The sequence below is a fragment of the Protopterus annectens genome, chromosome 2.part1, assembly GCF_019279795.1.
Source record: "Protopterus annectens isolate FY-2018-M chromosome 2.part1, PAN1.0, whole genome shotgun sequence".
In the NCBI taxonomy this organism is placed as follows: domain Eukaryota; kingdom Metazoa; phylum Chordata; order Ceratodontiformes; family Protopteridae; genus Protopterus; species Protopterus annectens.
In genome coordinates, this window is record NC_056729.1 from 352746147 (window position 1) to 352758465 (window position 12319).

The following is a 12319-nucleotide window of genomic DNA, read 5'->3' on the forward strand; positions in this document are numbered from 1 at the left end:
TATTTCTACAAGAATTAGGTGTAGCTATGGGCACCCCCTGTGCAAACACATACGCTAACCTGGTTGTGTATCAATGGGAAAGGGAATTCCTTTTTACTCATCATTGGTTCAAAAAAGTCCTGGTATATAGACGTTTTGTAGATGATATTTTAGTTGTATGGGATGGGACTCTAGATGAATTTAATTTGTTTATGTGTTACTTGGAGACAACAACTAGTTTCCTTAGATTTACTGTAGAAACATCTTATGATTCGGTAAATTTTTTAGATGTCAGCCTATCCATTAGAGGAGGTAGAATGATTTCTACTTTACATAGAAAAACATGCTGGAAGAATACCATTTTATGGTTTGACAGCATGCATCCTCGCCATGTTTTTGGTGGCATTGTAAAGAGTCAGTTCACTAGGCTATCTAAACTTTGTAGAGATAACTTGGATTTATTATCAGAAGCTGACAGAATGGAGACAATATTTATAGATAGGGGCTATGATAAAAATCTGATTAAACGTATTCGAGCGCAGGTCCTAGGTGAGACACAGAATTCTAACTATGATGTTAATTATAAGCCACACTATGATGGTTTTACATCAAAATGTTTAAGGAATACAACTGAGAAGCTACGATTCGTGACCATTTACACTAATGATAGTTTAAGTATTAAGAAGATTATAACTGAAAATTGGGGTGTTTTGACAACAGATGAAGAGACATTGAAAATAATAGGCAATTTTCCTTTATTCACTTTTAGAAATAATAAGAGCCTAAAAAGACTCTTATGTGCCAACCCAGGGGTTAATCATGCAGCCAGAGCTTCTATTGGAAGAAGACTGGGTACCTTTCCATGTAACCACTGCAACTACTGTAGACATATTTCAAAAGATCGTGTTTATACATCCTGTACTGAATTATTCCTTCAACCCTAGATTCCAGGCCTCTTGTGAGACCTCTGGCCTTATTTATCTGGCTACCTGTGTGTCATGTTCTGTTTTTTATATAGGTTTAACTAAAAGAAAGTTAAAAAACAGAATTTATAACCACTTGTATGATATTAAATCTAAAAATGAATTAAATGCCATAGCGAGGCATATTATGTTCCATCCTGATCATCATTTTGTATTTAGAGTTCTGTGGATTGTTGAACAAAGTACTAGAGGTGGTGATTATATGAGTTATCTGGAACAGAAAGAACTACAATGGATTTTTAAGCTAAGGGGACACCACCCCCTGGCTTGAATACCTATGTTTCACTAAGGTCTCATCTTAATTCCCATAGATAAGTTGTTCTTGAACATATTTTATTAATTGCATACAGCACATTTTATCAAAGTTTTGTATATGGTGTTTTAGATCTGTTTTTATATTTTTGTTCTTCACTTCATTTTCATATTACGCAGTGTTATACAATACATTATGCGTATTTTACAGATATATGTTTTATATCTACACATTTGATAGTTGTCTATATATAGTTTTAATAATGAAGTGAGATATTTTGTTTAGTTTTTTTGTATACAGTTTTTGCTAAGTTTAGTTTGGGAAACTATATTTATATTTATTTATATTTATTCATTTATTCTTGAATATTTATACATGGATTATTTTAATATTAAATATCAGATATATTTTTTATAATAATATTTATAATATATAGCATATAATGATTACAAGATATTCTATATCTGTTTTATTTTTGCTTAAGTATATGTCATTAACTAAAAGCTATTACTTTTTTGCTCAGTGTTTTGAATTTGAAACAATCTCTACATTACATCGCTGTTTTAAGAAACCCTGATAATTAATTATTCAATTTATTAATTTATTAGTTAACTACTTAATTGTTTTAATGATGATTGACTTGACTATATAAGCTGACTAGTATTGTTTAAAATTATGGTCTGAGGAAGTGTATTTTAAATACGTGAAAGCGCTTACCGTCTACAATAAAAGTTTATTGGTTTCAAAAGTTGATTGAACTTTTTCTCGTGGTGAGTCCGAAGTTTTGTTTTATTTATATACTGCAGACAGAGTTAATGCAGAGAAATGATTGGTGCCAAAGCCACGGATTAAAGCTAAATGCAAAAAAATGCATTATTATTATTATTATTCCCTTTGGGAAAGCTGACATCCCTGCTAATTACATTATAGACAGCACCCCCCCTCCAAGTGGAGACCCAGTGGTACATGATCTAGGTACTCAGGTTGATAGCAATCTGAACTTTGACCACCATGTATCCACAGTAGTAAGGAAATCCTTCAATGTGGCATGTCTTATAATTAAAGGCATCACATCTAGATCTAAGGATGTTATAATTCCATTATACTCAGTCCTCATCAGACCAGTAACTGAGTATAATGCTCCCTTTTGCATGTATCTCACCAGACAAGTGCAACAACTGGATAGACCACAGAAGTTTCTCACCAGAAAATTACAGGGTACACAAAACAAGTGTTATGCAGAAAGACTGAAAGCACTTTCACTGTATTCTGTCTCCTACAGTGTGCTAAGTGGTGATCTTTGCCTGGCTTACAAGGCAGTCTCTGACCCAGCCCTGATGGAAATGCTACACATACTTAAATCAAATTGCAGGAGGGTCCCTTGCCCCAGAGATCTTAACCTAGCCTCTGACATATACAGGTAATGCTGGAGAGATAGATATATCTCCCAGAGACTCCACTTCTCTGGAACAAGCTTCCAATTCACGTGAAACAGAGCCCCTCCCTGGCCCTATTCAAATGGAACTTAGATCAATGGATGGGTGACTGCAGATTCACTCCTGGGTTGGTGCCCATGTCACAGCTGGACAAAGGAAATCGTCATTAACTACCATAGACCCTTACCTCTGCAAACCTTACTCAGCTAACCACTGACAACTGGGGCAACTCAGGATAAATCTGGCTAGGCTTTTAAGGGCTCTAGGGCTGTTAGCCTACTAACTTCCTATGAATCTGTGACGTATAGTGGGTATAATATAGGAACCGATGTATATAGTCCATGCTGAATTTTCAACTGCATTTGCTTTGAGCTTCTCTAGTTAAGTACAAAATGCCTGCATTAGTTGTCTTGCTATATTGTATTTAGAAACTGCACAAAATCACTTATTATTATTATTATTACATCATTGCTGAGTTATAGAACCGCCTCTTCTTGGGTCATTGCTCATTCTTTCTTGGTACATTATTAAGATAATAGTTTAAAAGTTGAAAATTTTCTGTAAACAATACTTAATTTACTACCAATTCCAAAGTTGCATGTAAAGGAATATTGTTTTTTCTTATTTTAACAGAAGAAGAAGAAGACAGAAGAACCACCAAGCCGTGTTGTCAGTGTGCCGAATCTGGTTTCATATGAGAAGAGCTTTTCAAGCCGTGACTCAAGTCCAGTTAGAAGAATGGCTCAGTTAATTAAATCTGCAAGTGTTGACCACAGTTTCAGTCAGAAAAAGGAAGTCCAGCCACGTGTACCAGTCCAAAACACGGTGAATGAAACAAATCCAAGGTATAGGACCTCCTTGGCAAATGCAGGCTTTTGATGTCTTAGAAACAATAGTTTTCATTTATTTTAATGGAAGTGTGCATTTCACTGTTAAATGAAGAACAGAATTCATTCGATGTTCCCATATCACTACATATCTATAAATAAGAATACTGCTGTAAAATGTCATATCAGAAAAGCATTACGTGCATTCGATTTGGTAGTTGTGTCAATCAATACTCCTACATAGTTTATGGGCAAATATTAATCTGACTGTGTACTCTAAATTACCAGTCATAGAAACACATTAAGTTTCATTCTTATACGATTCCTCATCTAAGACTGACATGCTTGTACCAGAAGAAATTCTGTCTTGTAAGTTACAGCTTTGGCTCTCTGGTACAGTTTGCAGTTATTTGACAGCAGCAAGCTGTAACCGTCTATTTTGTCTTGCCAGAAAAGATTCCTCAACACAGCTCAGCCGTTGTTTTGTCCATCTACGAAGTCATAGCCATTTGGCTAAATACATTTAGAGCACTCAAAACACTAAATGTGTTAAGGCAGTTTTAAGACAAGTTTACTTCAAGTGTACTTACTGATGAAGGGCATCCTGCAGAACTGCCGTGCCTAACCTTCTTACAATTTTTTTTATTTTATTCTATAGTGATATCTCTCCTGTTGCATTGTGAAACATTGTCTTCCCATGATGCAAAGCGTTCACTTAGAATTATAAGACAGATGCAGACTTTCCTTGTCCTGTCAATAACATTGCTAGTGAAAGAGTTGTAAGCCATGTGCACTAAATGTCGATGTTTCTAAAGTCTTGTTTAGTAGTCTTTCAAACCTGATTTCAGGGTTAACTACTTTCAGTTTTGCAGATGATTCACTATGTAATGATGCAGTATAATATACTACTTAGATTCAAGCTTGCAATTGTTTCAGCTGTCTGGGTGGCTGAGGTTTTAGTAACACATATCCTCTGGCATGGTGACTAACAGATGTTGCATAGCATTTGGCACATAAGAGTAGAAAATATGTGTATTCCATCTTCTCCAGTTTATTGTAATCATTTTTGTTCTTGCCTAATTCCTTGGGCTCCATTATGAGAAAACAAACATTAATTATTGTTTAGGAACTGCACAAAATCACTTTCCTAAGAAGTAATGAAAAAGCGTCATCTCTTGTTGCTGTAGGCAAAATACAACACACATTGGTGCTCTGTTGAAAAATGAAACAAAGAATTGTAACTGAGGCTGGTAAAACAGGCACACTGTAGAGATATGGAAAAACAGTAAAATAAAAGAGATGCCCACTTGAGGGTCACTGTTACTAGACATCGCAATGTAGTCTAATCTTTGCCTCCACAGTCTGTTCACCATCACCCCCCTCCAGGCCAATCAACCCCATTCCTAATCACTGTGGCAAGAGTCTACTGAAGGGGGCTGTCATCTAGACAGCCATTAGGAGTGATTTGTATTTTTCTTTTTCCTGCACCCTAACTGGTATGCACTTTACTGGGTACCTGGAAGAGGCATGCAATGGGTTATTCACAGAGGATTTTCCCTCACTTCCATGAGGGTTGTTTGCTCTAAGCAGCCATGCTGCAAGTAGGGAATTTAGTCTTCTGGGTAAAAAAATCATCCGCCTCTTCTATCATCCTCCAGCAAACTGACTACCATCAGCAGAAAAAGTGCTGTAAGACTAATCTTTGCTGTGTAGCCCCCCCCCCCCCGCCATGAAGTGAGAAGGTGTAAAGATCTGTGCAGTAGATGACTGAGCAGTTAATAGATCAGATGACGAAGGCTGAGGGTTAGCATGCAAAGGGAAAATGCCTTCATTAATAAACAAATAAATATTTTCAATAATTTCAAGTATGCATTTATTTATGAAATGTATTTGCTAGAATAATCTGACTGCACTAACAGCAGACTTCTTGTTTATTTACTTACGTCTGATTACCAGGAAAGTTCAACCAGGTAGGAACCCATTTTCAGGAAAGGCCTGGGAAGAAAAACTCTAAAGTATTACAAAACATTTTAAGAATAATAATTTTACAATCTTCAAAACTAATACAAAAAACATATTTACATGCAATATTTATATACAAAATTTATATATGATAATTATATACAAAGCAAAGTGTATAGTATAATACAAACAGGAATTGCAATATGAAGTTAAAGAAGAGGAGGCTTATGGTATATATTAGAGAGAAATCCAGGGGAGAGAAATTGATAGACGTAAGGAAGTGAGTTAAGAAGGGGGAGTAAGAAGGTGTAAGGTATGAACAGGCACTTAGGTTCATAGGTGTTTACTAGGCTAACAACCACAAGGGCCTTTTTAAGCCTAGCCATGCATCCCAAATCTCTGACAAGTTCTGATACTCTTGATAAGTGTTGGTGAGAGGTTTTGGCTCTGTAAAGCATCCATAGTTTTTGATGAGTTTTTCTTATGCAATTTTGTATATGCAGGTTGCATTTAAAATTATCATTCACTATCATCCCTAATAAATTGCTTTGAAAAGTGACTTCAATAGTTATATTATCAATAGATAGGACTTCGTTTTTTCATGAGAAAGGGATTTGTGGAAAAAAGCAGTAGTTTATTTTTTTTAGGGTTAAGCATGAGTTGTGAGTTACAAAGCCATGTCTCACTGGCCTTTAAAGCTTCCTGAGTAATTTTTTGGAGGTGTGCCATGTTGTCAGATGTGCAAATGAGTGTGGCGACATCTGTGTACTGTATTAGGGAGGCCTGTTGTGTGGTTGTGTAGAGGGTTTTGCTGAGAATGTTAAAGAGGAGACGGTCAAGGATAGAGTCTTTAGATACACTGGTGGTGACTGGGAGGTATGGATTGAGGGTGGAGTGCCATTTTACTGACTGATACCTATTGGATAGGTAGCTTTTGAATCCTAGGAGGGTGGGCTGAGACCTAGTGAGGACTTTCGCAATAGAAGTTTGCTGTGACAAATTGTGTCAAAGGCTATAGACAAGTCTAGAAATAAAGAGAAGACAAATTTGCCGTTATTTCTAGCTTTATTGAGAGGATCTATATAGGTTAGAAGTGCAGTGTTAGTACTATGTGAAGGATTGAAGCCATATTATATGGGGGATAGGATTTCTTCCTACAGGAAACAGTTTAGCAATTGCTTTTGAATACATTTTTCATGTATTTTGTAGAGAGGGATAAGATTGCTATAGGTCTAAAGCTAGTGATGTCTGTTGAATTTCCTCCTTTGTGCAGAGGAATAATGTGTGACTTTTTTCCAGACAGAGGAGACACGGGATTCTGGGACTGACTTATAAGGAATGAGGCAGGATAGGAAATGCTATTGGCTGCTATTTTAAGGTACTCACTTGGAAGATCATCAGCTGAAGTACAGCATGGTTTGAGTTTGTTTAAGAGTAGTTGTAATAGGGTACAGGCACAGGTTTGAAGGTAAAAGTGGATCTGGTGACACATGGCTATTGGGCAGGGTTAGGATTAGATGCTGGCTTTAGATTGTTTTTAGATTTTTAGACATTGGTTAGATTTCTTAGCTGAGTCCAGGGGAGAAAAGCTTCATGGCATTAACAATATAAAATCAATATATAACATCAGAACAGAATAGCAACAAAAGAATACATGGTAGTATCACAGTCGACTAATATTACATAGCAGTTGGTACAAAAATATTTACTCTTGCTCTTATCACCTGTGCTGTAGCCAAAAATAGTCTGTGAGGGACAATTCCACTTATCTGGGTAATAATTGGCTTTACTTCCCACAGTTTGGGGTCTGAATGTATGATAGGATGAGTAACCAAGTAAGGCTGTGGTGCTCTCTGCAGTTTTGAACCAGGTTTCTGTGACTGCATAGATGTCAGCATTTTCCACGGTTAGGAATGCTTGCAATGAGTGCAGTTTCATGTTTAGACTCCTAGTGTTTAGTGGCATGACCTTTAATTTGTGTGGAACGGATTATCATGGACCTCATTAACAAGGACATTGGCAACCTCCAAACACTTGATCTGACACAGTTTGGCTTCGTCAAGGGGCGGTCATGTCTGCCAAATTTGGTCGACTTCTTTGAGATGGTCACCAAAGCCATGGATGCTGGGAAGACGGTGCACACTGCCTACCTTGATTTGGCCAAAGCCTTTGACACTATTCCCTAATCGGGCATAATACATAAACTCTCTCAACTAGGCGTCAATCCATATTTTACCAGATGGGTAGCAAACTAGCTCACTGATAGAACCCACGTAGTCAAAATAGGGGCCACCTCAAGCAGTAGACCCCTATCAAGTAGCATACCCCAGGGTTCGGTCTTGGGGCCTCTCTTATTTTTGATATACTTTTCTCAGGTGCAGGCCAAAACCAGTGGGCTATGGCTGACCAAGTTTGCAAATAACTGCAAGCTGATGCTGTCATCAATTCCCCTAGTGATGTAGACATCCTCCAAGAGGGTCTCACTCAGACAAATGACTGGTGCCAGAAACATGGCCTCAAGCTGAATACCAAAAAATGCATCATCATTCCGTTTGGGGAGAGTGACGTCCCCACAAATTATCACATTAATAACAATGTCCTAAGCACGCAATCAGTAGTAAGAGATTTGAGCACCCAGGTTGATAGCAACCTGACTTTTGACCACCATGTTGCTTCCATTGTACAGAAAGCCTTCTACATGGCCCACCTCATAAGTAAGGGTATTTCATCCAAGGACAAGGAGGTCATAACATCCCTGTATTCTTTTGTTATAAGGCCCATTATTGAGTACAACGCCCCTTTCGGCATGTAACGTGCAAAGCACATGCAGCAACTGGAGAGACCACAGAGGTTCCTCACCAGGAGAATCCAGGGCCTCAAACATCTACCATACACAGATAGGCTAAAAGCCCTATCCCTCTACTCAGTTTCATACAGACTCCTCAGAGGTGACCTCTGGCTGGCATACAAGGTGATCACGGACCCCAACTTGATAGGACTGCTGCATATCCGCAAGTCAAGCTCTACTCGAGTAACCTACAAGCACTGCTGGAACCTGGTCTGTGACATCATCAAGACTTGCTGGGGGGACAGATTTATGTCCCAGAGACTCCCCCATCTATGGAATAGACTCCCTTTCCACATCAAGCAGAGTACCTCTTTACCCCTTTTTAAGTGCAACCTGGATAACTGGATGGGAAACAGAAAATATACCCCTGGGATTCAACCTGTGTCCTAGCTGGACAGGGGCATCAGGTGCTGATTTGCCTGAACATGGGCTAAACTCTTGGCTAGGCTTATAAAGGCCTCAGGGCCGAGGGAGCCCGCAGGATTTTTTGCAGGGGGGTGCAAACAGAGCTCCGCCCATGCAGACCCACCCCTCCTCCATGAAGCCCCACCCCCTCCACCCACGCAGCCATTACAGGGTCCCATTACCTGGCTATTTCTCCCCAGTTGCCATAAACACTGTTCAAAATTCTCAGTGTGTATACTGTTTTATGCTTTACTTCTACAATGATTACAGATATCTAGATTTAATTAGGAATCCATGATATGTTTTTTTTACATACCCCATGTACATTGCAACTAACTCAAGGGAACTTTCAGCTGGCAGCCCTTTTTAATTCTGATCAAGAAGGTTTGGCTGTTCAGTTCTCTGTACTGGAATAATTTCTTATTCATTGCTAATAATCATTTTATTTACTTGGGTACTAACAGAGTTTTTCTTTTTACCTACCATAAAGACAAGCCCCCGGATTCATGAAGCCTGCGCCAGGCGCAGGCATAGCGTATGCGGGATAATGCCAAATATGTCTGCTGAGCGATTCAGGTACAAACCAACTCCACGTGCACTACCGGTGTACGCCAGATCTATGCAGCCCTCAGCATAGGTATGCAAATCACCCCATGCGCAGTGTCACACCATGCTAATGAAGGCATACAGCGATTCACGAAGTGGTTCAGGCGTAGTGCAAGCCCATGGAAATGTAAACCAAAAAACATGGTTTACATTTTCCCAAACAGAACATCGGAGTTATGGAAGCGGACCAGACTCATGTATTACAAAGTTAACATATGCCAATGGCTAAATACACAGCCAATGGCACAAGAAAAGATGCACAACACCTAAAAAAAAACATTTAATGTCATGTCCACAGTAACACTCAGTACAACCGCAGGGCATGTGTGCGCAAACAGGAATACAAAGGAAATATATACAAATGTCATAAAATCACAATGTAAGACAAATCAGGATTTCACCATAATACGCAATGGTAGGCATGGCACACCACAAGCAAGGCGCAAGGGTTGCTAAGGGCCCGCGACAGTGTTCAGCACTGTAACTATGAATTAGTAGTCAATGCCATGCAAATGAGGCAGGTAATACAGCCGGATTAAGGATGTACCTGATGGCGCAGCGCTATAACACCGAGGAGTATATCAGAGGTGATACATGACATCAGAGGGATGTGCCACCGTATCAGTAAGCACATTGGAGCAATGCAAATCTGGCCTGGCCATTGCTAAGCAAAGCTGCAGGACAGGGGTGGGGAGGAAGGTATAGAACCGTTTAGCTGAGAGCACACATGGTGCCCAAAAGTGCATGTGTATGGGGGTGAAATTGTGCCCGAAACCCGATAAGCGGATGCACGCACCGCAAACAATAGCACAAACAGGAAAGTCAGGGTAAGAAAAGAAGGAAATGCTGAAGCAGGGTAATTGGCATACTAATGAGCAATTAACACCAATCAACTCACAGAGGCCAATCGACGGCAGTAGACAAGCCTGCATGCAGAAACCTGCAAAACAGGATAGGGGAGGCATAGGATTGCAAAGAAAGGAGGGGAGGACTTGGAATGCAAAGATAGGAGAACTGTCATAGCAGAGCAAAGCAAACCCACAGTAGACCGGCAATAGCACACATTATGCAAGATAAGCCAGGTCTAGGAAAGTACAAATGAAAGCAGGCTGCTGGATGCATGCCAGCAAATGGTAGGTGTAACTTCCACAAATGTAAAAGGAAGGGCAGGAGGTAATTCACGGCATCCAAATGTAATGCAACACCAAAGGCAGCACAATAGTGGTTCCGTTAATAAAACACAGAAGATACCCTGTAGCCACGATCGTACATACACACCCTATGACATCATCAGTGTTCACAGCAAAACAGTATAAAGTGTGAAAGCACCCAACACACACCTGTGTATTCCCAAACACTGCACCATAGGTGTAAACAGATGGGGAACTTTTAAAATGTACATGTTGGGAGCTGTTATAGCTGTGCTTCATCAGCATATGTTACAGACCGATGCTGTTGAGGAGGATGATGCCGACAACCACTGTAGGCCTCGGAGGAGAAGAGTGTTCAGACCAAGGATAATCTACCAGGGGCTACATGATCTGGAGATAGTAGAGCGTTACAGGGTGGACAGGAACATCTTACAGCAAATAGTAGAGCTGTGCCGGCCACGCCTGAGAACCAGAAACAACAGAGGGGAACCCACCCCAGTGGACACGAAGGTATGTGTAAGCTTGCGAATACTAGCCACAGGTACCTTTCAAAGGCTAACTGGAGATATAATGGGGATCTCACAGGCATCGGCATCCAGGGTACTACACCAGTTCCTGGATGCCATGTTAGCACATGCCAATGAGCATATATACTTCCCCCGAACTCAGGAAGAGTTGGCCAGCAATATGCGTCACTTCCACCGTGTGGCAAACTACCCGGAGGTACTGGGTGCGATAGACTGCATGCACATACAAATCAAGTCACCACCCAGTGAGTATGGTAAGAGCTACATAAACCGCAAGGGATTCCACTCCATCAACTGCCAGGTCATGTGCAATGCCCAGGGCATTATCATCGATGTGTGTGCTGGCAGCCCTGGAAGCTACCACAACTCCCATATTTGGCATGCCTCACAGCTGTATCAGGTATTTGTCAGGGGGGACATCCCACAAGGCCACCTTGTGGGGGATGCTGGCTATGCACTGGAGCCATGGATGATGATCCCCATCAGAAATGCACACACACCAATGCAAGAACGTCATAATGAGGCACATGCACAAACCAGAATCATCATAGAGCATGTGTTCAGGATGCTGAAATCACAGTTCCGGTGCTTGGACACATCTGGTGGAGCCTTGCAGTACTCTCCAGGCATGTGTGCCCACATCTTCATAGTATGTGCCATGCTACATAATATGATCCTGCGGAAACAGCTGCAGCAGGGTCAAAATGGGGGAGGGCCTCACAGCCCACTGCAATTGCCAAGGCCAACACATGAAACAGAGGGATCCAGACCACGGACACACTGTGCCAGCCCCAGTAGGCAGACGGAGGCATGCCCAATATGCCTATGCCTTGGCAAAGAGGGAACATATAGCACATACCTCAACAGTGTAGGCTGCCACGGACTGACACCCCTCCCCACCTGCACACACAATAAAATGGATGGCACACAAACACGACCACCTGTAAATTGTGATGTATAGGTGGCCCACTGTGGAATCCTACATAGGCAGCCCTCAAACATTGTACATGCAACAGCCATTGGAACATGCATCTGTCAGTGCTGTGTGTATAGGTTCTCAGGTACATCGGTAGCTACACACCCGATTGTCAGAGGCAAAACACCAAACGGGACAAACAGTGACTCCCGTCACCACAACATCGAGTAAGCAACTGTCGCTTACTGGAGCAGAGGCAATCATGGGAGCACATGTGTGTAAGCACTGTCCTACACACACACTCATCACAGATTCCCTGCTGCATTACTGAGGGGCTCCACAAAATGTAATCATGGATGTTGTGTCAAGACAGGGGATGTACCCATGACAGGCATTCGTCACCCTAGCATGCTGCATCCACGGTCA

The 12319-nt window shown here is 40.8% G+C and overlaps 1 protein-coding gene across 1 annotated transcript in view; it reads left to right on the forward strand.

Moving 5' to 3' along the window:
• Positions 1–12319, forward strand: part of FAM184B (family with sequence similarity 184 member B) — a 908731-nt gene that overhangs the window by 827097 nt on the left and 69315 nt on the right. The window contains exon 18 of the mRNA XM_044063450.1: positions 3288–3496. Coding sequence (XP_043919385.1) covers positions 3288–3496 — 209 coding nt within the window. The remainder of the gene's footprint in view (positions 1–3287; positions 3497–12319) is intronic.